Source organism: Pimephales promelas, chromosome 12 (assembly GCF_988280905.1).
Source record: "Pimephales promelas chromosome 12, fPimPro1.hap1.1, whole genome shotgun sequence".
In the NCBI taxonomy this organism is placed as follows: domain Eukaryota; kingdom Metazoa; phylum Chordata; class Actinopteri; order Cypriniformes; family Leuciscidae; genus Pimephales; species Pimephales promelas.
In genome coordinates, this window is record NC_142780.1 from 14,111,335 (window position 1) to 14,133,719 (window position 22,385).

Here is a 22,385-nt window from a genome sequence, read left to right on the forward strand (position 1 = left end):
CGCCTGATATGTGTTTGTCAAGTTTTAACGACTGGTCAATAAGAACACCCAAATTTCGCACTTCTGTCGATTTAAAGGGGGCTAAGCTCCCCAAGTCTGGGCTTAAGCACTGGGACCTTTCACTCGGGCTGAAGACAATGACCTCGGTCTTATCACTATTTAAGGAGAGGAAGTTTTGGGCCAGCCATGCCTTCACTTCCTCTAGGCATAGTAGAAGACAGTTTAATGCTGCAGGGTCATTTTTCTTGAATGGAATGTAAATTTGGGTGTCGTCCGCATACAGATGAAATGATACACTGTGTTTCCTTAAAATAGTGCCCAACGGAAGCATGTACAGAGAAAATAGAGAGGGAGCCAGAACAGAGCCCTGTGGAAGACCACAGGTTAGAGGGGCCGTGGAGCTGGAAAAGTTGCCCATCTTAACTAAAAACTTTCTGTCGGAAAGGTACGACCGAAACCATGATAAGACAGAAGATTTTAGTCCCACCTCAGTCTCAAGTCTAGCCAACAGGGTAGGGTGGTCAACGGTGTCAAAAGCAGCCGAAAGGTCTAAGAGAATAAGAACCACAGAATCACCAGAATCAGTGGAGATTAAGATGTCGTTTAACACTCGCAGAAGGGCAGACTCAGTGCTGTGAGCAGCCCTGAACCCAGATTGAAGAGTATCATAAATACAGTTATTTAGAAGAAAGTGCTGGAGTTGATTAAGCACTATTTTCTCCATTACCTTGGAAATAAAAGGCACAAAGTCTTGATTTTGTTTTTGTGGTCTATTAGAATAGGTTTTCATGCTTTGAATGTTCAAAAACACTATTTTTCACATGTTTTACTATGGATGCATCTCAATCAGCTCCCTAGTACACTAAAGAAGGTTGAAAACAGAAAAAAAGCATATAATAAAAAAATCCATTAGTTCATAAAATCGAATGCATTAACTAATGTTAACTAATTGAACCTAAATGTTTTGTTCGCATTATCTTGTACTTTTAATGTCATTTTACTCTGCAACCTTTGATTACGGGTCAGGGCTCAAGTAGATTTCAGTTTTGCCTCAGGAACCAATAATTTGTGGATATTTCATGTACAGTTCAGTTGATCCTAAAGCCATTTTTCACTGTTATGTTTTTTTTCTCTCTCTCCCCATGTAGCCAAGAAGCTGTTTATGGTATGATCTTTTCTTGTCATACTGAGAGAAACATTTATGAAATGAATTCGTATTGATTCTGCACACTGTAGATGACACTAAAACATTTGATTTCCTATTGAATCCTGTGCCTCTGTTCTCTTTCGTTCTTGCATAATTACAAGTAAAAATCAAAGTGCACTTTGATAAAACTCAAAATCTCATCTGCTAAACTTTGAAATGTTCTTTCAGGAAACAAGTGAAAAGTTTATTTTTTAACGCATATTACAGTGATATGCCACTCTGCTTTGAACAGGGATGAAATTATTCCCTGAAAACATAATACTTTGTATCGTTAAAGTTAAAAACCTATATTATGTACATTGGAGAAATTATATACATTGTCATAACCATGAGTGTTCCACCCAATTTTAAGTAGCCTGGTATAATTCATGATCTTGAATAAAATTATCACAATTTGTTAAAAGAAAAGTTCACAATTTGTTAAAATTTGTCCTAATAGCATCTTGTGTCCTTGAGCACAACAAACTCCTCTTTCTCCACGACGCTCCAGTCAGAAAGAGAAAAGGACCGTATTTCTCACCGTCTTATATCCAGCTGTCCTTGCTCCTCAGTGAGACAACTCACTCATAAAAGGGGAAAACAAAGCGAGCCGGTGGTCTGATTTCCACAAACACTTTGCATAGATGCTCATTTGGATGTGCCATTTGCAGAAATACTGAGATATCCAAGAAGCTCTGTTGGCACAATTCAGCATCAACCCAGAGTCTTTCTCAGGGTGTGGAGTACCCTGACATGGGTGCGGACATATCGCCCGCATCACCCATATCAGCTCGAGTACATCCACAAAATAAATAGAAACTTCCCACATAAGTCCAAAGTTCTTGAAGCTCTTTTTACACAAGGCTTTAAAGTAACATTAAAAAAAAAACTGTGGGAGAATAAGTTTGCCTGAGAACCTTGAAGAATGTCCATATGGCTTCACAATGCAGCAGTAGCAATTTTCATGGTGTCCAGCAGGTTGCGCTTTCTTGTTTTGTCGCTGACTATTGTCTCCAGGTGAGATTCGGGGGCCCATCCACGTTGCCTGTCTGACAGACGGGTTCCTTCCACCCAGCCTGAGGGAAAGGAAGAGAATTTCATTCTAGGGATTTTTTGTCAAAACGTTCATTGGCAATTCAATAAGTCTACTTGTAACACAACATTAGCATAGTGCCTGGCATATCTAATAGGAACTGGTTTTGTTAGTAGTTCTGTATGCTCAGAGGAGTATTAATTCACTTATCAGTACTGTCGAGTCTCTTTTGTTTATATAGCGCTTCTACAATACAGATTGTTTCAAAGTAGCTTCACTTAGGAAAATAAATAACAATCAATGATGTAAACGATGATCATCTCAGACAAGATTATGCTGTAAAGCAACTCTATAGTAGACCATATTATTCAACTCAAGTCGTGTTGATTCAATTCAATAGTGTAAAATTCATCAATTATGAAATGAGCTCAATTCAGTTCAAATTACTAATTGTCAGTCAAATTGATAATACTGGTGAACAATTGTACAGGAAACCTCATCAGATTCAGTGTGTGGGCGAATAAACATTCTTTCACGACTAGAATTTATTTCTAATTGCCACAGTTTATCACACCTGATGACCCTCTAGGGCAAATGACAAAATGTCTTGATTAACAGCCAAATCCAGTTTCTGACCTTTACCAGATATTCCAGGTATTCAGTCTCCAGCAGAGTTTTGCTCCAGGCCTGATTAAAGACTCTTGAACTAGCTTATCAAGGACTGCACCGGAAATCGTATTATGGCAAGCCGCTTTAACTTTTATTCATTTCCAGGATATGAATTCTTGATTGAATTGCTGATATCTGTAATAGTATTATCACTAGTGAAATTTCACCATAGGCTGCCATTCAAAATAAATTGTGGATATCAAGAATTGATTTTTTACTAGTAGAAATCTCATTTTTGATGTCAATAATTACATTGTTACTAGTTGAAATGTCTACTCTTTATATCAATAATTAAATTGTCACTAGTTGAAATGTCTATTCTTGATATCAACAATTCAATTGGTACTAGTAAAAATGATCATTCTTGATATCTGAAAATATATTTCTTATATCAATATTATTTCAGATATCTAAAATGGCTTTCGTACTAGTAACAATCACATTCATGATACCAAAAATTAACATTGTTACTAGTAGCAATTAAATTGTGGATATCAAGAATAGACATCTCAACTAGTAACAACTGAATTCTTGATATCAAAAATAAAGGTTTTTACTAGTTGTATTTCTGATATGTGAAATTGGAATTTCGACTAGTAAGAAATCAATTCTTTATATCAACAATTGGTTTTGAATGGCAGCCTATGGTGACATTTCACTAGTGAAAATACAATTGTTGACATTAAAAGTTCAATTTTTGATATCAAAAATGTAATTGTTGATATCAAGAATTGAATTGTTGATATCAAGAATTCATATCCTGGAAATAAATAAAAGTTAAAACGGCTTGCCATAATCGCATACAGTATGTGACAAAATAAGTGATCGAATTCACAGGACTCATAAAAGAGTAGACAAAAAGTACCCGAATGACCTACTGAAAATGATAGACACTTTACTATCCCATGAGGCCATGGGAGGAGACTTATAATGGCAGTGAAGCGACGTAAGTAGGTCACATGATAATGACAGCATGGCAGATGTAGTACATCCGAATTACATTTATACTAAAACAAATGAATACTAATAACATACTTTTTTTGACGGTCGTAATTCGTAAGTAATTACTTTTTTTAAATAAACATCTACTCAAGAGAGTATGTGATTTCGGACGCAGCTGGAAATCGCCTCAGGATCACGAGAAACTTCCAGGCAGGTGTTGGAGATAAACTTTGCAGGAAGTTGGCCCATCCGTAAGCAGGATTGAACATTTAGAGAGTAAAAAAAGTACTTGTGTAGTAAATTACTACTCCAGAGACTATGCAATTTCGGACGCAGCCACTTAGTTCAGCTAAAGGAACCTTTTGAGCAAAATGTGCAGAGTGATGGGTCCCCAGGAGCTGAATCACCCCATATAGCCTCATTCACTTTTCCCTACATTACTCTACTAATATAGGAGCGAATGAAAACCAGTGAGTTAATTTAGACACTGAGTGCTGCTTTTGCACAGTTTTTGCTTGCTGTTTAATGGTAGCTCCAGTAGTAATGAATAGAATAGATTTATTGTGAACTCTGACATGAAATATCTGTGTTCAAACTTTAAATAAACAATTTCATAATCAATTAAAAATATTATACCTGGATGATATTTTGATATTACGCTGTAACCACATTGGACCAGCGGTTTAGATAATGGATGGATGGATGATTCGGGAATTCATTCGGCGCAACCCTCACAGTGCATTATGGGTATTCTCTGGCAGTTGAGTGTACATTAGTTGTACACTTGTTATTCTGATGCATTTTGGGATTAAATGAATGCACCCAATAACGTCCACACAAATGGCTGTTCCCTCAAATAGTACCTTATTTTTAAGAGTATAGGGGGTGGTTTCGAACACAGCCCAGGATTGAAACCCACTGCCTTCAGCTCAATCCTCAATCAAACACACCTGAAACCAAACTCTTTAGGATTGTTTGAAAATGACCCGCAGGTTTGTTTGATTAGGGATGGAACTAAGCTCTGCAGAGTGGTCATCCAGGACTGAAGTTGCCCATTCCCGCATTAGGAGAGATTTGTCAGATAAGTGAGGCATCCTAAATGTGCACTGTTGGGAGTAGGCTCCAGGGACAGGGTTGTTAAACACTGATCTAGATGGCTTGAAGCAACATGCTGTGAAATGATCTGCCGAGGACAAGACCATGCAATTCAACCGGTGGAACAGGGAAACAGACAATGCTTGATAGTCTGTTTTAGCTGACCAGGCGAGATAAGAGCCAGTTAACCTTTGCAAATGTTGTTAGGGCTTGCCTTGTAGAATCATCGCAAATAGGCTTAAGGCATTTTACAGACTATGTTCTGGAGGTCTTTAGTAGTAGTTATAGTATAACTAAGCCAAAAGAAGTTCCTCTAAATTTGTGACTGGCACTTACACCATACACAGGTATAGATGATGATTACGATCTACAGTACATGAACTCACTTGAAAAAGCTTGAAGTTGTAGTAAGTTCTTGGACCTTAGACTACTACAAATAAGTGTCCCATATCCCTTTGTGTTCATGGTATACACTGCAGAATTGTAAAACAGCATATGCTTATACTACTAGTTCCCCAAAATCTCTTCTGCACCAACAGTGGAGATTAGTCTCATAATGTTGGTTATATACTTCCAGTGGAAGTTCCAAGACTAGACAATAACTATACAAAAAGGCTAATGCAGGCTCTGTTGGCAATTCTGTACATCATCACCATGATACTTTAGTTCTTAGTGCTAAAATCTTGTGGTTAAAGATGAGCTTAACCAAAGTTGTAGGTTCAAACCATGTTGACTTCTGTGATCCATGAACTATCACCTTGAGCAAAGTGAACAAAAGCCGAGTCTGTTCAGAAAGTTTGGACTAAACCTCTTGATTCATTTGAATAAGATTTGCGATCTCTTAAAGCGTCAAAAAGTAGATGCGTAGCTGTCAATAAAGTGACAGAAAGCTCTCAGATTTCATTTGTGATCTGAAGATGAAATGACACGAGGTTGAGTGGGTGATTTTTGGGTGAACTAACCTTTTAACTTTAGGTTGCTCCAGAAAAACTGGCCTTGTAACAACAACGTAATCTAAACGTGGTAATGTTCAATAGTAATGTTGTGCACGTGGTAAGTGTACTGTTCTAGAAACCAAACGGAGCTGGCCTCAGGTGTAGCGATAGAAAAATAAATTCTATTCATAATGCTTTAGAGAGGAATGTTTCCTTTATGTGCTCGTGTTTAGTGTTACAACTCACCGTCACTACTCTGCTGGTGAATTAATAGAACGTCAGCTTTCTCTAAACTGAGTTCATCTGGCTGCTGGGCAGCAAAGGCTCGGATGCACTGCATTTGTGAAAAGTCTGCAAATGGGAAAAGAGTGAAATTCATATTGTTAGCATTAGAATATTTATTTTGACATTGCAAGAGCAGGAAGTGGAACATACCCTGAACTGCACTGAAGTCAACCTCAGGATAAGGACGTGAGAGTGCTGATATCCAGCGCAATTTATCAGCTCTGAGAGAAGAAGGGTACAGATTAGTTTAATGCATCATTCTTCTCAACCAGATAGCAAAACACTAGACTGCCTGATTGAACAACATAAATTCAATAACGTTTTCCGAGTGACAAATTTTACAAATTATGAAAACCTACAGCAGGGATGTCCAATTCTGCTCTTGGATGGCCACTTTCCAAGAGTTTAACTCCAAGACAGTTGCATGAAAGTTTCTAGGGATCTTGAAGAGCTAGTTCAGGTGTATTAAATCTCGGGTACGTTTAATGATGACGATGATGTACTAAAACGGAAAAGTTTTGTGTTTTTCGCATACAGACAATGTTGTCAAAATTATCCCCATTCACACGGATCCGCGAAAACGAGCGCACAGCCATCTTTCGAATTGTGACTTTCAACTTCGCATCGCATTCTCATCCTAGGGCGTCATCTAATTGACGCTTTTGACCATGGCGGCTAAATCCGACGCACATGGCAACCTTTAGCGTCAGTTAGATGACGCGGGTAGGTTTAGGTTTGGGGTAGGGTTATTGTTAGACCACTAGGAGGCGCAACCACTTGACGCTAAAGGGTGCCATGTGCGTCGGATGTTGACGCATGATCAAAAGCGTCAGTTAGATGACGCCTTGGTATGAGAACGGGCTGTCGACGAATAATTAGCTGGTGACGTGGTTTTACTTGTTGAAGAGTTATCGAAAGTTATCATGAACTTTGTAATGTTTGAAGCGGATGTCATAATAAATGTCAATAGACTGGGAAGATTTTAAAACGAGTGTTTCATCCATAAATCTGTAAGATCTTACCTTCATCCTGTGGAAATACAAACCGGAAAACAGAACATGACGACTATTTGGATCGCAAGCATCTTGCGGGCTATAATTTTTAAAAACAATGGGCTCTATGCACGCCGTTATTTCTGGTGAAGGTGTAAGGATGCTCGATAACTTCCGCCGATCGTACAGTCCAATGCCATACTGAGAATTTATATTGAATTTTATACTCCATGGTTATACTAAAGAAACGTTAGTCACAAAAACAGATAAAACAGACACCCCTCGTTGTGTTTATGCTTCTTTTTAAAATTATATTAAATAAACATAACTATATATAAAATTACATCTAAACGTATGTACGTTTCGTTTCAAAGACGGGAGGACAGTAAATTTTGAAGATTCTGCCATAATCCCGTTTTCCTCGGTTTTCCTCCGCTTTAATCTCCACAACCGGAAATGGACGAGCATCCTTGCGTCAAATGCGGAACTTATGCGTGCATATAGCCCATTCGAGTAATCTTGCGTTATTTCCTTATCACTTCTTGTGTGTGTTTGGTTGTTAAACATTAGCCTGGATGCCAGCCCAAACCCCGCCCACAAAATTTTTTGGTCGGGAAGTTCGGTCTGGACTCGATCCATTGAGGAGTAATTATGATTAGTAAAAAAATGGTTGGGCCAATCAAATTGCCAGGGCGGGCTTTATACGATGATTGACAGATGATCTGCGATTACGTAATCATCAAGCGCTTGGTTTGAACTAGTTTACAACAAAGATGACTGCAGCTGAAGAATTGAGATGTATAGATTACGCTATCGTGTCAGTTTTAGAATAAATCGACGGCGCATTTATTTTAAAAGACGAACAAAGAACTGCAATAAAGGCATTTTGAAGGCAAGTTGAGACAGGATCGACAAACGCGAGCAGATTTGTTGGCTTTATTGTCGAGATCTAATCCTAAACGGAGAACTTGTTCGTATATACAGTCACATTTTCTATTTCGTTCAAAAATGTTTTTCGAGTTTGCAAGTACTCCGCGAATCCTTAAATTATTTTCGCAACACCGGCCAAGGTTTTTAACACTAATTTTTCTTTTAAATACTTTTTCCAGAGTGCGTGCAGTTCAGTTATGTTGATAACTTGCTCAACATACGTCACTCACTGCGTTGCTCTGATTGGTAGGTCTATCCAATTGAGTGCAGAGTTTTTTTTTTCCCTGGTTCGATTAAGACACGCCTCATAATCAAAGCCCTATGGAGCAGTATCAAAGTCCTTTTAGGCAAGTCATGCCACTCGGCCGCCATCTTGGCAACGCCTCCGGGCAGCTTTTTCGGACTAACAAGACCAGGCTCCTATCTAAATGAATGGGCAGAGAGTCAGAACTGCACTTGTCACCGGGACATAAAATCTGCTTGTATAGAAACAGTAATAAAATATGATAAAAATCGCTGAAAAAGTTTGATGACTTTGCCCCAAAATAAGGTTTAAAACGCTGTTTTTCCCACAGGTTATACTTTTACTGTGCATGCGCAAGGGCTCTCTCGCTCTCTGTCGCGCACTCTATACAGTTTGAAGCACAGTATGTGCGCGCTCTTGCTCGCTCGCTCTAGATTCTGGGAGATTTGAACTAATTTGCGGTCATCAGCGAGTCGCCATCAATCTGCGGGAGACTCCCGGAACTTCTGGGAGACTTGGGATGTCTGATATTTACACAACACGCACATACAAGCCTTTTCAAGCAGTAACGTATTTTCCGCTGTCGCAAACCTCAGCTGTGCACATGCGTCGGTGGAACCAGATGATAGGCTTAAATGTTTCCCGGCTTGACCGTTAAAAGCAGACGGGAGGGGAGGGGCGGGGCATTTGCATACAACCGCCATCTTTGGTGTTACGGGTTTTCCCTATACATTTGTATTAAGGATTGAGGAAGTGGCATGTCTCTATATAAATAGTCTCTGCATGTGCACAAAGCAGCCATCGCATGTTTACAAGACTGAAAGTGCAACTGAATTCTTCATAAAAAAACATACACATTGTAAGACTTACTGGGTTTCCGTCTTCAAAAGCAAGGCTTTTGGTGGCATGTGCAGACGGAATAGGTTTTTCTGTAAGGAATGCAGTTTGAACCTGCAGTTCTCAACCCGCAGCTCTGACACAGGAACATGGTCGATAACTGTAAACCTACCCCCTCTGCAAAAAGGAAGTTAAGCATACAGTAGTTGCAGCATAAATATTTATCTTTTCAAAAAATATGAAAGACAATTGAGAAATGGATGTTAAGGTCAAACATACTCCTTCCGCAAAGAGAGCAGGAGATAGTCGTTAAAAAGGTGCATATAAGCACTTCTTTCATCTTCCCTGTCTCTCAGGTGAAAGTCTATCAGTTCAGTCACAGGTCCCTCCCGTATAAGTCTGCGGGATTGACTGATCAATGGAAGAGTCTAACAGACACAAACAAAATACAGTCATTATAAATATCAATTCTTAGATGGCATTAATTAGATGGCATGAAATGAAGTTGTATCATGCTCACCTTACACTCAAAGTCAACTTTGGCATTGAGAGTCACAAGTGACTCAATGTTCTTCATTTGAGAGATGCTTTCATTACTTTCCTGGATCATCTGTAAAGCAGCAAAGAAGCATGAGATACTGCAGCAAGAAACTGAGATAACTGATAAGAAATTCCAATGCGGAGATGTGGGTGACATAACCACATTGTTTCAAGTACATAAAGAGTAGTCTCACCTTTTCAAGTAGTTTCATGGCCTTAATGGCCTGTGCTTCATCCTTGGTCTTTGGAGCGGTTCTCTTTACTATATTCTACCGATAAAGAAAAGAGAGCATCGATGATCGTGTTGATATACCACTGACTTATTTGGAAAACATTCGAACATACTGTAGATTAAGATTTAAACAGGACCAATGAAGACATTACCTGCACTAGCAGTTTGAGGCGAGTGATCCTTTGGAACGGCAGAATGAGGAAAGATCGTAAAGGCAGTCGTTGACAAACCGGGTTGCGCTCTAACCTTTCCACAACTTTACGGAATTCATGACTCTCGTCCCTATGAGAGATGGCGGAAAGAATCAAAGAAATCGTATGGACAAGAATAAAAGAAGAAAAGTATGGGAGCTTGTTTCCGCCCCATAGAATGAAAAATATATAAGGTAATTGCGACTTTTTTTTAACTCACAATTCGGACTTTTTTTCTCACAATTGCGAGTTAAATGGTAAATTGGACTGCATTTATATAGCGCTTTCCTGTCTGCAGTTATTGGCCAAATTGATTAATCCAGGTGTGCCTGACCTCAGTTGTCATGGCAACAATAATCAGACACACCTGAATTAATCAATTTGGCCAATAATGGCAGACAGGAAACAAGAAGCTGGCTGAAGTTCAGGAAGTAGTGCAGCTAAGCATAAAGCCAATTCTGAATTTATATCTCACAATTCTGACTTTTTAACTCACAATTGTGAGAAAAAAAAGTCATAATTGTGAGATAAAAAGTCGCACTTCTGTCTTTTTTTCTCAGAATTGCGATTTTATATCACCCAATTCTGACTTTATATGACACAATTCAGACTTTATATCACACAATTCTGACTTTGTATCTCGCAATTCTGACTTTGTATCTCACAATTCTGACTTTATATCTCGCAATTCTGACTTTGTATCTCACAATTCTGACTTTGTATCTCGCAATTCTGACTTTATATCTCACAATTCTGACTATATCACACAATTCTGACTTTGTATCTCACAATTCTGACTTTGTATCTCACAATTCAGACTTTATATCACACAATTCTGACTTTGTATCTCACAATTCTGACTTTGTATCTCACAATTCAGACTTTATATCACACAATTCTGACTTTGTATCTCGCAATTCTGACTTTATATGACACAATTCAGACTTTATATCACATAATTCTGACTTTGTATCTCACAATTCTGACTTTGTATCTCGCAATTCTGACTTTATATGACACAATTCTGACTTTGTATCTCACAATTCTGACTTTATATCACACAATTCTGACTTTGTATCTCACAATTCTGACTTTATATCTCGCAATTCTGACTTTATATCTCGCAATTCTGACTTTATATCTCGCAATTCTGACTTTATATCACCCAATTCTGACTTTATATCTCACAATTCGGACTTTTTAACTCGCAATTGCGACTTTATATCTCACAATTCGGACTTTTTAACTCGCAATTGCGACTTTATATCACGCCATTCTGACTTTTTATCTCGCAATTGTGAGAAAAAAAAGTCAGAATTGTGTGATAAAAAGTCACAATTATTTATTTTATTTTTATGTTCAGTGGCGGAAACAAGCTTCCATAGTAAAGCACATTTCCACTTTAAACAATTGCAAACACTCACATTAATCTTTGATACGTCTTGTCCTGATATGATTGGTTGGTAAGGTATGGCACATAGACTTTTCGGAATACTGGACAGTGTTTGATAATGATGTTGCAGACGGTAAAGTGCATTATGTCCTTCTCTACTGTTTCTTCCAGGTGAGACAGAAATCTAAATAAAAAGAACCATATATTAGTGGCATAAGAGCAGACAATTTAGAATTGACTCTAGGATGTTGTCAGAGTTCAATTGGAAGATGATTGGCTGGAGATGAAGATTTCATGCACATTTAATGAGTCAAAGTTGTCAAATGGTGTCAGCAGCACACACAGTAGATATAGAGAACTGAACATTTTTCTTCAGTAACTCTGTTATTGTTCAGTGACATCCTTCTAACCTGTGACTGATGGTTCTAACTTCACTTAGCTTGGAGAACAGCCAGTTTTTGTCTTGTGAAGACAGGATAACATTGAGCTGCTTGGACATGACAAAGTTCTCCACTACGATGTCCAAACTGCGGCAGTATGATGCCTCAGAGGTCACGACCTCAAACCTCACCTGAAAAATATAGATTATTTATGGTTATGTTTTTACTAATAAAAATGAATGTTTCACAATGTTGTTTTATATCTTATTGACAAACCTTTTCTGACAATTCTATATTGTCCAGATTGTGTGTACAGTGGACACTTAAGTCAAGCTTAAATATGTATGAATTTCATCACATTTGATAACAAAATATCATAGTGGATTCTCTTCTGTAAATTCTTCTGATTGTTTGTCTTCAAAATCAACATGACATCATGACTTTTGCGTAAACATGCGTGTTACCTAAACGCATTTTGAGCTATCCACGTGTATGCGTGTATGTCTACGCCGTTAAATGTCCGAGTGATTCTGCGTGCATGTACATGCTGTTAAATGTCAGAACGAAACGAAGCAAAATGTAGATCTACATCTGGGGAGCGATATTTTTTTTCCTTGGATGGTAGGGGCAGATTCATAAATGGTATTAACCCCAGTGATGGGTAGGTTTAGGGACGGGGTTGGGGCAGGTCATATATTTATACAGTAATGTAACGTTAAGGCTATGCTTACATGGAAACGATCTGAAAAGAAAACGCAAAAGTGGCATTGCGTCATCACTTTTTATTCTGCGTTTAGACACGCGTTATGGGTGGGAAATCCGCAGGCATATAGTGATGCGAAAGTGTGTGAAATTCGATGTATTGTGCACTCCAGGCGGCTAGGTGGCGATGTGGAGCACTGCCACACAACAACACCAAGTCCGCGCGCCTGCGTACAACCTTCCCTGTCTAGCAGACTTTTCCGTTTTCACACTTTACACGGGAACGCGGCGGTGGAGCGTTTTTAAGATTTCCACTCTGGAGGATGGTTTCACTTTTTTGCGTTTTTAAGCCCCAAAAACGCCGTCGCCGTGTAAACGAAAGGCACATCCAATAAAATATTTTTACGTTTTCACCCGCGAGCGTTCTCGTGTAAACAGGGCCTTATTCAACGGCGTTCATAAACATTCTGAAAAGCGATTATGCGTGTTGATAGCACGCCAAAAATGGAAATACGAATTGGCGTGTCATACATACGCCATTTCATGAGATCAGTCTGTCAAAATATACTTGAAACGTTATTACCTAGCATAATGGCATTCATATATTTTTAAGTGTATGACTTAGGGCACTTTTTACACGACAACGATGTACTAAAAGCGGGAAAGTTTAGACTTTGTGTTTTGGCGATGTAAATTTGTAAAAACACACTACGAATTTACAGACTGAACATGTAATATGCATACGCATTGCATCACCGTTTTATATATTGGTAGACGATAACGATATCGGTTTTAAAAACTTGCACTTAGTTTATGTACAAAGTTTGTTTTCAGGCCTCCAAAACGTTATCGTGTAAATAATAAAGCGCATACAATATTTTCAATTTTTAGTTGAAAATGGTGTCATGTAAATCAAATGCCCCTTAGTTTTTCATGCCAACTGAGTTTTATGCAATGTTAGGTGACACTGAATGAATAATTCTACCTCCTGCAGACGTCTCGCGTCTTCATTGAGTTCCCCAAAATCTGGGCTGTTCCTCACTCCCGGGAGCTCCTGCCACAGTGTGGGTGAGGAGGCAGAGATGGACAGGTGAGGGGAAGGTGGTCTGTTTAAAGATTTCTGAGGCACAGTGAGACTTTTAAAGGTGTTGGTTAGAGGCAGAGTGTGGTGGATGATTTGAGGGAGAGGTGGGAGAGGTCTGTGTGATAGCTTAGGGGAATGATTTGGAGAAGAAGATGAACGGATATCTCCACTTATTGATATCGAATCGGTATGAGACAGCAGGATCTCTCGGTTCTGGACCACCTCACTGTATTCCTGATACAACTGAGAGTCTGCGAGAGAAAGAGACAGAGACATCATAATCTATATGGTTATAGAGCAGTGCTTCTTACCTAGACCCTGATTTTATATTGGATATCAGTGCAAAAAAGTGATCAGTTGATTTAACTTTTAAAAAAAGGTAGGAAAACCCATTGGTACCCCTGTGGTGAAAATATATATAATATATGTCAATGCTGTAAAGTTACATTCAAGCTATTTTAAGGCATGAAGCCATTTTTTAAAGGAAAAACAATTAAATATGTCATTTTGGTGATAAAAGTTGAATTTAAAGGGATACAATTATTGACTACAGGGGGGCGTTCATTATAAGGCAATGGGTTTTCCTCACTTTTGTAAGTTAAGTCAACTGATCACTTTTTACAGTGAGGTACTAAAATGTTTACTTACACAAAATAAACAAATGTCCTTAAAATCAAACAATGCCATTTATTAATATTACAAGGAACTGAATCATAAGCAACCGATAATTCGTACAAAATACATTGAGGTTGGCACAAACCAGCCATGTTTATTTTCATTGCAATTGATCTTGTGTTTAATGCAAACTGGGTAATATCTTTTACCTTGAGTTGAGGCATTAGGCATAGCTTTTACCAAAAAAACAGCTGAATTTGCACCAAACATATGGGGAGTGTTTTCTCCTGCCTTTAAAAGTGAAATATATATATATATTTAATTTGTTTTATTTAACTATGCATAGCTTTATGTTTAGTTGCATTTTGTATTATTCGGATTTAGCATCGTTTTTTTCTGCTTTTCACAACCCTCAGAACAGAGTACAAGTAGCAGGTCAGAAAAATTAGAATAGCTAAACAAGTTGTACAAGCACAAACATCCATGAAAATCCATTTTGTAATTGCAAGTTAGTATTTGCAGATGTTCATCTGCAGTTCCAAGTGACGTGCAAGCACAAACCTGTTCTTTGCCTTGAGGCCTATAGCATAGTTAGGAATGACAAAACTTTTACTGCTCTGAACATTTTAACTATAACTCATGTAGGAACCATGTATTTAATAGATTTTACACATTACATCCAGTTACAATCATATTATGCACAGGACAATGAGTACAGAGGGCCATGTAAAAAGGTTCTAGCCTTTGTAATGTTTTAATGAACTTTAAACACTAATCATCTGTTATAACTATGTACATTGTCATGTACATGTAAAGATCAGCCATGTGTTGCATAACAGGAAAACAAACAAACAGATACTTACTGTAGAATTTAGAATTCCTATTTTTTGTCCTCCCAAGTTTCCTGAAAGTAAGACACAGAGAGAGAGAGAGAGAGAGAGAGAGAGAGAGAGAGAGAGAGAGAGAGAGCAAATGATAACTGAGATATAATGGTCATTTGTAAGACTTTCCACAAACAAAATACTGCCAGAGGTGATAGACTGCATTAAAGGAGCTCACTTTAAAAAAAAAAAAAAAAAACCTTTGCTGATAATTTAATCATGCCCATGTCATCCAAGATGTCCATGTCTTTCTTTCCTCAGTCGAAAAGAAATTTTCATCAAAGGTTTTTGATGAAAACACTCCAGGATTTTTCTGCATATAATAGACTTCAATGGGAACCAAACGTTTCAAGGTTCAGTGCAAACTGAAGTCGAACACAAACTCGTTTATCAAAATGAACCAATCTTTGTATGAGTCAATTCATTCATTTCGTTCGTTGAATGAACCAAATGACATGAAAAAAGATTAATTTATTTTGATAAACGAGTTCGAACAGGAGAGTCTTGAACGCGCATCACAGAACAGAGCAAGGCGACCATTTGAGCTTATAAAAAACTTAAACTTTGTTATATTTATTTTAAAGTTTCGCTTGATAAGACCCTTATTCATCGTCTGTAATCGTTTAAAGCCTTTTGAACAGTTTACACTGAAACTGTCTTTTGGACCTTGAACCGTTTGGTTCCCATTGAAGTCCATTATATGGAGAAAAATCCTGGAATGTTTTCATCAAAAACCTTAATTTCTTTTCAGATTACATGGGGGTGAGTAAATTATCAGCAAAAGTTTTTTTTTAAAAGTGAACTACTCCTTTAAGACCCAATATGTGGTTAGTAACCCCAATTTTGGAATATGGGACATATACATGCTGTAAAGTCTGGTTCTCCTACCTTAGATCCATTTCACTCCAGGTGGAACTTAATTCATCCTCCTCACTATCTGTACAACCACAACACAAAACACCAAGATAGATTTAGAATTTAAGCAGCCGAAAACAAGTAATATGTCAACTTGAGCAAAACAGATGGGCAATGCTTTACATGGACCTACACATGTTGTACAAAAGGAAGCGCTTCAAGATCTTGCTTTCCAGTGAATAACTGAACATAGACTAGACTGTAAGACCTCTGGTGCAATTCAACAGCTCTAATGGAAATGTGGCAATAAACTAATAATAGCTCTAATGCAATAAAAACAAATCTGAAGAAACAGGAAAAGGACTTTTTAGTGATTACATGAGAATGGTTTAGTTTGTGAAACAACGGAAATCTGGCAGTTAAAAATTCTGCCTCTTCCAAGAAATGCTGCTGTTTAAGGAGTCTTCAGTGGTCATGACTCAAACCCCTGCAAGAACCCCCAGGAGCTTCTAGGCTATTAAAATGAGACCACACACACAAAAAAGTACACAAATTTCTTTAAAATAGTCCTAAAAGTTTACCCTCTCTCAGGATTAGTTTACAATCAGTTGTATGTTTCTGTTGTCATTAAAATCTGTTTGTGGCTAATTATGTCAAGCACAGTCAATATGAATGAAAACTGTGAAGCAAAACGATAGAAATGACCACGGCCTGGGACATTTTGTGCTACCTTTCTTTAAAGTGTCTATGTGCACCACCAATCCATTTGAAAATTTGGTATCAAATCATTTCAGATATCATAGAAAAACTGGATGTTCAAAAATAAAAAATGTAGGGCCCACATTTATATCCATGTGCTGTTTAAAAACATTAATCACACTTAAGATTCACGTCCAATTCTCAATATTAACTAACTATTAACTATGACTTTTGCCTCAGTAAACTTCTAATTACTGCTTAATAATAGTACTGGGATTAAGGTAGGTATAATATGGTCATGTATTAATATTTGCTTTATAAGTATTAATATACAGACAATATGCATGCTAATAAAAAACTAGTTAAGAGCCTGACCGATAATGGATTTTGAAGGCCGATGCCGATACAAATATTTGTTGGTTTTAAAATCCGATATTCCGATATATCGGCCGATATTTAAAAAAAAAAAAAATCCAGAAACATGCAACAAAACATTAACAAATTTCCCTAACATTAGTTATTTGTAGTTATTTATGAGTTTTAACTAAAAAAGCGTGTTTCGTCCGTTTTTAATTTATTTTTGAAATATTCATTTATCGGCCATTATAACTGCCGATAACGATAGTATGGAAAATGCTTAATATCGGCCGATAATATCGGCCTGCCGATATATCGGTCTGGCTCTAGTTAATAGTGACAATTGGACCCTAAACTAAAGTGTTACCAAAACATTCAATAGAGCCATGCATGCCCTGGATATGATTTTTGGACATTTTTTTTAAACTATTCCAAGGCTGAAATATATAAATAAAGATCTAACAGTCTCAATCTTTCAGTGAAATGTTAGGGATTCTCAATTGCATGACAGGAAAATAAACCTGACCCGCCCATATTGACACTTATTTATGGGAAGGGGACTCATGGAATTCTGTGTTACACTCTTGCATAAGCACATTTAGTCCCTCTATTTGACTTTACAGCACTTAACTTTGATAAAGCAAGGGTGGAGCAAGGGGCTCATTGAATGTCCAATTTACTCTTCTTGTGTTAATTCTCCTCTCACCTGATATGTTGAATATTCTCGTCCTGCGGTCCCTTCCAACTTCTTCTCCCTCTTCCTCCTCTTCTTTCTGATTCTCTTCATCTTCTTTGGTTTTCTCCACTGCCTTTCGGAACCCTCGCCTCTTTTTGCGAGACTCATTCCCCAAATCTTGAAAACTACTAGAGCTCAGGACGACTCCCTTTTTACAATCTTTCCTCTTAGAAACTTGTTCTTCTACCTTCCTGTCTGCCGCTCCTTCTAAGGAAACAATGTGCTGGATAGAGCTAGGATCAAGCCGGTCATGTTCCTCACTCAACTCTCTCTCCGTCCCTCCCTGTCTTTCTCCTCCCTCGGTTAGTTCTTCCTCTTCCCCTGATTTGTCCATTTCTCTCTCACCCTCTGTTTGTGTGTTGGATTGCATGTCTATGTGTAGTGTAACACTACCTCTCGTATTTTCTGTGTCCACCGCATTCAGACCCAGGATCTCTTTCACCACGTCCTTGGCCCATCTAAGATGAGGAGCAGTAGAGCATCGATTTCGTTCCTCGGTTGTGCCCCATGTGTCATCTGAATCGACCTGCTTCACTGTTTCTCCAGTAGCCTCTTTTTCTCCTCCTTGTAATGTGTCCTGAATATAAATTTCTGGAGCCCCATGACCATTATCCTTGCATGGCCCTAAGGTTTCAGAAGGCTGTGTTGGGAAGAGTTGGGTGCCTTCTTCTGATGCCTCATTGGAAATAATCGTTTGGCCTTCCAGTGATGTTACACCCTCTTTTGCCAGGTCATTAATTGCCGTTTCCTCCCCTTTGTCCTCATTAGTAGAAAGTGTGAGGTCATCCATCGCTCTTTCGATGTCTTGTTCATTAATCTTTTCAAATGCATTTGCAGTGCTCATTTCACCTTGGCTGTCCTCATCATGATTTGAATGCTGATTGTCTGCTTCCTCAACAGTAGTATCCACATATGCATTCTGTTTGGTTTGGGACTTGGGAAGGGTCTGACCAATCACACAAAAAACTTTTAGGGGTCCTTTTGGAGGCCTACGACCCGCTCTCTCGTTCGACGTTTGGTTTTCCAGTTCTTCATCTTCTCTGACCTCTCTGCCCTGAGCAGTTTCATCTTCAGCAACTCGACCATCCCAGTATTCTTTGCAGTCTTCAAAATTCTCTTCCTCAGCATCATCCCCACCACTGGAGACGGTCACAAATCCATCATCTGCTGACATCATTCTGTCTTTCTCCTGTTCCGATTCGCCCTCACTTCCTTCCCCGTTACCCAAGTCCTCGTGTCTATTGTTGCCTTCCTCTTCCATGTCATCGGTCGCATTCTCCATTTCCACCTGCCACTCTGTTTCCAGGGCTTCTCCTTCACAAACCACGTTCCCTTCCGTGCTTTTCTCCTCCCTTTCTACATCCACATCCCTCATGAACTCCCCAGCCCTTTCAAGCTCTCTATACTTGTCCTCAAGGCTCCTTTTCATGTTTTCTTTCTTTCCCTCAGGTCCTTCTTCTTTACCAGTTGTCTTGCTTTCTTTGTATCTTTGGTTGTACATCTCTCTAGCTCTCTCTCTCTCTCTGGATTCTTTTTTCTCACTTCGAGGTTCCAGCCACATTTTCCGTATCCTGATCTTAGTTGGCTTTTCAACTGCTTCCTCGGTGTCTTCTTCCCTCAGTGCAGTCTTTACTTCCCGCTCTTCCACGTTTCTTCCTGTCAGTTTCTCTTTATCGGTCTCAAAAGTGTTTTCTCGCTCTCTGTCATTAGGGCTCTCTCTCATTTGTTCATTCTCGACAACACTTCCTGAAATCAGCTCTCCACTACTCTTCTCCATTTTACTTCGCTCTTTCTCTCTCCTTCGCCTCTCCCTCGCTTCAATCTCTCTTTCAGAATACCTATCCCTATCTCTATACCCTACCCTCTCAGTTGTGTATGAGTATGCATCTCTGTACATTATTTTCTCTTTGGAGTCTCTAATTCTATCAGTCTCTCTGAGTCGCTCCAAATTTTCACCTTTTGGATCACGATAACCTGCTTCCCGGTAATCTCTTTCTCTTGGCATCACCACGTCTTGCCGTCTCTCTGCTTCTCTATCTCTACGTCTGTCTCTCTCTCTAACTCTTTGTACCCTTCGATCTGCATCACTGTCTCCTTCACTCTTGCAAGGTTTGTGTCCATGTTTAGCATCCTCTCTCTCCCTTACCTTAACCCTGTCTCCATCACTGTCTCCTTCACTTCTTGTATCTCTTTTCTTAGATCTCTCTCCCTCTCTCTGTCTATCAGTCCTCATTTCCCTATCTGAAAAGCTCTCCATCTCTCGTTCCGCGAGTCGAGGATAATACCTGTCTTCTCTGTCTCTTTTTCTAAGTTTGTCTCTCTCTCTGTCTGTCTCTCTTTCCCTCATGCCTGAAAATTCAACCACCCCTGTGTGACTTTCTCTCCTTCTTTCTTTCCTTCCAGAGTCAAACTCATTATCTCGTTCCCTTCGTCTCTCTGGCTCCTCCTTCACGGGCCTTCTCATTTCATTTTTCTTCAACTCTTCCCTGTATCTTGTGTTTTCTCTTTCACTCTGTGTGTCCACTTCTCTGTATCTCCTTTCCCTCTCTCTGTCATTTTCATACAAAATGTCTTTCTGTCTTCCTAAGTGATGCTCCCTTCTATATTCTGAAAGTGGCATCCTTCCATCTCTGCTTGGTTTTGTCATTCTTGGAAAAGTGTCCCCCTTTTTTCTCTCATTGACTCGGTCTCCATATTCAGCATGTTCTGACACTGATGACTTTCCATTTGCATGTCGATCTCCATCTCTCCGCCTGTCTCTTTCTCTCCCGTCAATCTCTCCATCTCTTCTTCTGGTTGCAGGAAATTTCTCCCTCTCCCTAGTCCAATCATATGAGGCTGGCTCCCTTTCTCTTTCTTTGTCTCTTGGTCTGTCCATGTCCTTGGTCTGTCAAAATAGAGAACCTATATGGGATGAAATGTTGTGAAAAGTCAAAAAATAAACCAACCAAAATTCATATTCCGAGAGGATCACAGTCAAACATATTCTGGGAAATCTTTAAAACTTTACAGTATCTTGTTGCAACATGTCAGATACATCTTGGCAGCTTACACAGTTACGATTAACGTGGCCTGTTTTAAAAAACGTGTTGATCTGAATATCTAACATTGGCAGATGCTTATACAAAATTACTTAGGATGGATTCAAAGTATACATTTTATCAGATTTTGTATTCCCTAGCAATTGAACCTATTAACATGCCATTTTTTTCTTATGCCATACCCTACCAGATAAGTTACAACGCAACAGAAATACATCATTCTTGTAAAATAGGTCACTTATATAACATATATTGGCAATTACACTAAACGTATACACTCATATAAACTAATTTAACTAATAAGAACTGTCACAATATGAAACATTAATGCAGTTAAAATGCATTGTGAGTTCATCTAAATAACGAATCAGTGCTTACAAAGAATGCAGTTGAACCAACTGCTATTCTTGTACCTTGTTCAGAGGCATTTCAAGTAATTCATGCATAGGAAGAGCCAAAACACTATTAAGAGGGGTTGAAGAAACACAGCCTCAACTAAGCTGACTCGTGTCAAGACGTGGTGAATTATATTAACGCACAAAAGCTTTAACAAATTCTACAGCATAAACACAAGATACATATTCCCAAACATGACATGGCAACATTTGCCTGTGATATGGACATGTTTGTTTAACTAAAGTTAGAAAAAAAAGGACAGAAGATAAAGTTTTGGGAATAATGCAGAGGACTCACCTGAGAAGTGTCTTGGGGGACGCTTCTCTGTCTCTCCCCCTCTTTTTCTTTGCTTTCCAGACAAAGTGGAGCTAGCAGGAATTGCACAACTCATAGACATTCCACATATCAGTGTTTGCCCACTGAGAGAACCAAAGTCAAGTGAGATAAATGATCCACTGAAAACACTGATTAAATTATCCGGCCTGTCTCTGTCCTACTTAATCTGTTCATGTAATCAAAAATAGTTTTCAAGTTTCTCACTGTGTTTCTCTCTCTCTCTCTCTCTCTCTCTCTCTTTCTGTTTCTCTCTCTCTCTCTCTCTCTCTCTCTGTCTCGTCCCCTCCTCCCGCCCTTCTCAAATTCCCAAACAAGTTTGAACAGATTGACACTTATATTCCTCCCTCCTCCTGTTTCTGTTTTCTTTTTACTTTTCCCCTCCAGCACTGTCTTGAAGAGGCATCCAAGAGTAAACGTCTGTTTAAGCTTACACGCAGCTTTTCTTTGCTTCTCATTAACTCAGTAGACACACAGTGATTGCGTTAGAGCTTGTTCCAGTAATTCAGCCCTTCACTCACCTCACCCTCACCCTCACTGGCACTGCATGCTTCTGAACACAGCAACAGGAAGTTCACAGTCTGCTGCTTCTCTCTTGTGTGCTGTGATTGGTGGAGTTGATGCTGGGTGTGTCTTTTTCCCAGGTAAAGGCATGAGAAAGAGTGAGAGCAAAGGGGGAGGGGCGGACAAGTATGAATGTGTCCATACACCTTAACGTCGTCAGCAGCTTATTTAACTGTAAAAAGTAACAGTTCTCAGAAAAATCTGTAAAATACAGTGGGAACCGCATTACACATTAGGA

General features: G+C 38.9%; 1 protein-coding gene across 2 annotated transcripts; it reads right to left on the bottom strand.

The window, feature by feature from the left end:
* Positions 1–1,364: 1,364 nt before the first annotated feature.
* On the bottom strand, positions 1,365–22,147 carry arhgef5 (Rho guanine nucleotide exchange factor 5). 2 transcript variants are annotated; one of them, XM_039694384.2, is made up of 15 exons: positions 21,548–22,147; positions 18,207–20,717; positions 16,055–16,103; positions 15,149–15,189; positions 13,572–13,921; positions 11,915–12,075; positions 11,536–11,688; positions 10,073–10,202; positions 9,883–9,957; positions 9,669–9,758; positions 9,428–9,576; positions 9,182–9,325; positions 6,296–6,366; positions 6,107–6,211; positions 1,365–2,262 (listed from the first exon to the last, which is right to left on the bottom strand). In XM_039694384.2, exons 2-15 carry the CDS (start codon positions 20,689–20,691, stop codon positions 2,126–2,128), a joined length of 4,140 nt encoding a protein of 1,379 aa, XP_039550318.2. In that variant the 5' UTR covers positions 20,692–20,717; positions 21,548–22,147; the 3' UTR covers positions 1,365–2,125. The 2 variants fall into 2 exon arrangements, with proteins under 2 accessions (XP_039550318.2, XP_039550317.2); XM_039694383.2 differs by having other exon boundaries at positions 17,784–20,717.
* Positions 22,148–22,385: the final 238 nt, after the last annotated feature.

What these genes read in the sequence shown, in the direction of transcription:
- arhgef5 (XM_039694383.2), bottom strand. Translation starts at nt 20,691, where the DNA reads ATGGACAGACCAAGAGACAAAGAAAGAGAAAGGGAGCCAGCCTCATAT. An exon ending in TAGGAATTCTAAATTCTACA is followed by an intron (nt 13,922 to 15,148) that starts GTAAGTATCTGT and finishes TTTCTCTCGCAG; the next exon opens with ACTCTCAGTTGTATCAGGAA. An exon ending in AAGACGTATCAAAGATTAAT is followed by an intron (nt 10,203 to 11,535) that starts GTGAGTGTTTGC and finishes CATCTCTCATAG; the next exon opens with GGACGAGAGTCATGAATTCC.